This window comes from Austrofundulus limnaeus, unplaced genomic scaffold (genome assembly GCF_001266775.1).
Source record: "Austrofundulus limnaeus strain Quisiro unplaced genomic scaffold, Austrofundulus_limnaeus-1.0 Scaffold167, whole genome shotgun sequence".
Taxonomy (NCBI): Eukaryota; Metazoa; Chordata; class Actinopteri; order Cyprinodontiformes; family Rivulidae; genus Austrofundulus; species Austrofundulus limnaeus.
The window spans coordinates 611,110-616,076 of NW_013952569.1; the positions used below are offsets into that span (position 1 = coordinate 611,110).

Genomic DNA, 4,967 nt, shown 5'->3' on the forward strand with positions numbered 1-4,967 from the left:
GCTCTGGGTTCAACGAGCTCCTCGCTTTGTTTACAAACAACTGGAAAACAAAACAACAAACCACTCAATGAGACACCAACAAAGTTTTTTAACGTGCGAACTACATCTATTCTCTGACTCTAAATAGAAAATTTTTTTTGAGGAAAAACAAGAAACGTTTGTGAACCATAAAATTAAATGATTACTTTTGTTGATCTTTAATTATCTGTRATGAACCATGTTCTCTGAAAAAAAAACTTTTTCAAAGATCTGTGGATAAAAAGTTCTACTCATTTAAATGTTAGCTTATAGATTAGCAAGGGATAGCTCTTAGGTTAGCTTTGGTTAGCTTATAGATGGATTAGCAACAGTATATTGTAGGTTAACTAGTGTTACCTTACAGTTTAGTTTGAACGTTAGCTTTTATGTTACCCCTGTTTAGGGTTAGCTTGTAGACTAGCCTATAGATAGATTAGCTTGTAGGTTAGCAAGGGATACTTAGTAGATTAGCTAGGGTTAGCTTTGCAGGTTAGCCAAGATTAGCTTTGCAGGTTAGCTAGGGTTAGCTACAGTTAATTTGCATATTATATAGAGTTAGCTTTGCAGGTTAGCTAGGGTTAATTTGCATATTATCTAAGATTAGCTTTGCAGGTTAGCCAGAGTTACTTTGCAGGTTAGCTAGGGTTAGCTTTGCAGGTTAGCCAGGGTTAGCTTTGCAGGTTAGTTAGGGTTAGCTTTGCAGGTTAGCCAGGGTTAGCGTTGCAGTTTAGCTAGGGTTAGCGTTGCCAGGTTAGTGGTTAGGGTTATTGTAATGGAAGTTTCTATATTGTTTTTAACATTTTAAAGTTTCCATCAGACAGTCTAACACCTATTCCTGTTTTAACTGGAACATACGAGCTATATTTGAACTGTTGCTATGCACAAAAACAAGAYRTATGGGKCAACAGAAGGTCAAGTCAAAAGGCTGAAGGTTTTGGTTTCTCTTTCTACGACACATTTTTGTTCTAGTGTTACGCGTACAGAYGTTTATCAGTTCTTCAGGTCTGTGTATAAAGCTGAGAGTGACAACTTCCTCCAGTGGTGGCTGCAGCAGCAGCTCATGTTCTTCACTGCTTTCTGTTTGACTTGTGCTCAGTTTACTGCAATAAATAACTCAAAAATCATTTCTGTGAAGAAACTTTATTGATTACGTATTTCTGAGTAATTATTTGATAATAATATTTCCACAACATTAGCTTTTAAGTTAGCCAAGATTACTTATCAGTTTAGCTTAGGTTACAAACTGTTAACGTTTTTCTTAGATAGGATTAGCTTATAGGTAGAGGTTAGCAGAAACATTGTGACTTTACCTTCAGCCCTGTTGTGTTCCTCCTCCTCCTCAGGTCCTAACAGTTTGGGTCCATCAGGACTCTCAGTCTCAGGTTCTGTTCCCACCGCGGGCTCCTGGATCTCTGTCTGAAGGTCTGACGGAGCAGACGAGTCTTTGTTTGGAGTCGAGGAGGAATCGACTGAANCAGGTTCTGTTCCCACCGCGGGCTCCTGGATCTCTGTCTGAAGGTCTGACGGAGCAGACGAGTCTTTGTTTGGAGTCGAGGAGGAATCGACTGAAGCAGGAATTGTTGACTCATTCTCTTCTTCTTCTCTCTCGTCTTCAGCGCTCGCTGGTTTCCCTCTGGTGGATTTTCTCACTGTAGAGGACATAAAATCTGTAAATTTCATGTTGTTGAAAATAAACAACAGTTTAAATGTGTTTGTGTTACCAGGAGCCTTTCTAGCTCTCTTCCTCTGTCGACCTCTTGTTCTGGTTGCTGCTGCTGCAATTTCCTCCTCTTTGAGTTTTTCAATTTTTACTGTCATCATGGAGACCAAACTCTCTAAAATAACAAATAAACAAAGTTTCACATCWACAATAAAACCAAAACTACACTACCCATAATCCTCAGCTGACAGATTGAKCAAAACTCCAACYWGTGATGTCGTCATGTTTACGTTTAGCAGCTGTTGATGGTTTCTCTTCCTCTGATTCATTTACATCCACGGTGATCTAAAAACAAACAGATTTTAAAAATTAAATCTTATCCTGCTAAACAGAAATTCACTCAAAAATAAAACCTTTCAGATTTTAAATTTCAACCTCACCTCAGGTTTCAGAGAGTCGTCTGCTTCTTCCATCGTCTCTTCTTGGGTTTCAGCTTCAGTTCTGGACTCAGGTTCTGGTTGGGTCTCAGCTTCAGTTCTGGACTCAGGTTCTGGTTGGTGGTCTGAAGTGATCCCAGGTTCTGAAGGAACCTCCTTGTCTTCAGGAGCAGGTTCTTCAGCAGAGGATAAATCTGTTCAACATGGTTTAATGTTTGGTAAGTAAGACATAAATACTTTGAAGAGAAGTGTTTTTTATGGTGTTTTTTCTGCCTGGACTTCAGAGGAGCAGGACATGCTTTCGCTCTCTCTGCCCCCACCCCGCTTCACTGCTTTTGCTTCTTCGAGCTTTTTTTTTCACCTTCCATCCGAAACTAAAGGAATTAWGGATTTGGTCAACTGGACTATGAATGAAATTGACACTATTTTTTTCTACACTTGGAACGAGGGGAACGTTGCTGTCTGGGTGGAATGGTTGCTGCTGGACTTGTCYGATTCCTGGGGCTGGTATCCGATATGCAAGCACCACTTTCCATCAATATAAGTGGATTATGATAACTGGATTCCTGCTGATTAGCAGAGGAGGGTTACAGATTTATTGAGTGAAGCAACCCTGACAGTGGATCAGGCCTTTGAAGAGCTGTCGGGCACACTTGAAGGATTCTGCCAGGCTGGTAGCACACAGACTCTCAGCTGGGGGAACAGCTGGTGGAAAATTTCGCAAACTGGATGTGATTCTGGTAAGGATCCCAGCTCAGGATCGACCCTTCAGCATGTTTGGATTCATCTGGGTGAGCTTCAGACTGTGAGAGGCGAGGAATTACCCCAAATTTGGCTGATTGGCTTTTTTTTCGCCACCTCAGAGTTGCAGTTAAGACACTTTAAAAAGCAGCAGGAATTCCAAGGCTGCTTTGTTCCAAAATAATTGATTTATCTATCTGGCTCCCAGCGGCACAGCCTTGATGGCAGTATTTATCTAAACCTCCCCAGGACGAAATGTCAACAAAGAGCTGGATTTGCTCCCACCCCCTCGCCCGTGTTGGACTCGGCCCTGAACCCAAAATGGCTGAGGAGGAGGAAACTCTGAACTCTAGTGAACTGAGTAGAGATAATAACATCATGTGACTCTGGACTCTGGATGGGCCCAGGGTTGGGCCTAGCATGGACCCCCCTCCCTCAACGTCACCTACTCCTCTGAACCCGCCCCATTTTACCTCCCCTTTATGTGTTATCTGACCTAAGCCCCCTGCCCAAGTTGACTTGCTCTTGCTCTATGCAGAGTAGTTTTTTTGAGCACATGTTTGTGTGTTTCTGTATAAAACACAGGATCAAAGCTCTTTTTTTAACTCACCCTTCCTATGTGTGTGTAYTCTAAACTGCAAAGGTAACGCACTACGTTGCGAAAGACCCTGGACATTCGATCCCCCATGTTTGTCGTGTGTGTGTTTCTCCGGACGGATGTTCTAAACTGCAAATTTTGTTCTGCACTGCATCTTGATGTTGTGTGAATGACAATAAAGATTCTGACTCTGACTCTATTACATAGTTTGTCGATGATGAAGTTGTTTTCATTAAATTTTTGTAAACAAGAGAAAAAAAACCCCATTTTTTTCTCACCGATGGAAGGTTTGGAGTCAGTGAGACTGAATTCAGCTGCCACTTCAGGAACCTGAGAGGAAGTCTCTTCAGGCTCTTCGAGCTTCATCCTTTGTTCATTCAGCTGTTCTTCCTCCTCCTCAGGTCCTAACAGTTTGGGTCCATCAGGACCCTCAATCTCAGGTTCTGTTCCCACCGTGGGCTCCTGGATCTCTGTCTGAAGGTCTGACGGAGAAGACGAGTCTTTGTTTGGAGTCGAGGAGGAATCGACTGAAGCAGGAAGTGTTGACTCGTTCTCTTCTTCTTCTCTCTCAGCACTCGCTGGTTTCCCTCTGGTGGATTTTCTCACTGTGGAAGAAGAGAAAATCTGTTAATTTCAAGTGTTTTAATGTTTAATGTAGTTTAAATGTGTTCATGTTACCAGGAGCCTTTCTAGCTCTCTTCCTCTGTCGGCCTCTTGTTCTGGTTGTTGGTTCGTTTTCCTCCTCTTCGTTTTTCTCAACCTTTTCTGTTATCTTTGAGACCAAACTCTCCTCTAAAATAATGAACAAAGTTTCACTTCAACAATAAAACCATTTGTTTCCAGAGGAAATGATCTGAAGCAAGAAGTCCTGGTGTTTTGTTCCATCCTGATTTCTACAATCTCTCACTAAAAACTACACTACCCATAATCCTCAGCTGACATATTGATCAAAACTCCAACCTGTGATGTCGTCATGTTTACGTTTAGCAGCTGTTGATGGTTTCTCTTCCTCCGCTTCATTCATGTCCACAGTGATCTAAAAACAAAAACCACCCAGTGAGACACCAACAAAGTTTTTAATGTGTGAACTACATTTTCACTCTGACTCTAAGTAAAACTTGTATTTTTTGAGGAAAAACAAGAAAAAAAAAGATTACTGCTGTTGATCTTTAAGTATCTGTGATGAACTATGTTCTCTAAAAAAATAAAAAATACTTTTCCAAAGATCTGTGGATTAAAAGTTCTACTAAACTAGGTTAGCTTGTAGATTAGCAAGAAATAGCTCTTAGGTTAGCAATGGTTAGTGAGTTTATAGATTAGCAAGAGTACATTGTAGTTATCTACTGTTACCTTACAGGTTAGCTTGTACTTTAGCAATGATTAGCTTTTATGTTACCCCTGTTTAGTGTTRGCTWGTAGGCTAGCCTATAGATAGATTAGCGTGTAGGTTAGAAAGGGTTACTTAGCATATTAGTAAGGGTTACTTAGCATATTAGTAAGGGTTACTTAGCAT

The 4,967-nt window shown here is 41.1% G+C and overlaps 1 protein-coding gene across 1 annotated transcript in view; it reads right to left on the reverse strand.

Moving 5' to 3' along the window:
* The window catches only part of LOC106523835 (uncharacterized), a gene marked incomplete in the record, with an annotated part of 35,277 nt that overhangs the window by 1,861 nt on the left and 28,449 nt on the right, over window positions 1-4,967 (reverse strand). Inside the window, 7 exon segments of the mRNA XM_014017410.1 lie at window positions 1,329-1,667; window positions 1,740-1,853; window positions 1,969-2,023; window positions 2,119-2,309; window positions 3,733-4,059; window positions 4,133-4,246; window positions 4,415-4,490. Coding sequence (XP_013872864.1) covers window positions 1,329-1,667; window positions 1,740-1,853; window positions 1,969-2,023; window positions 2,119-2,309; window positions 3,733-4,059; window positions 4,133-4,246; window positions 4,415-4,490 — 1,216 coding nt within the window.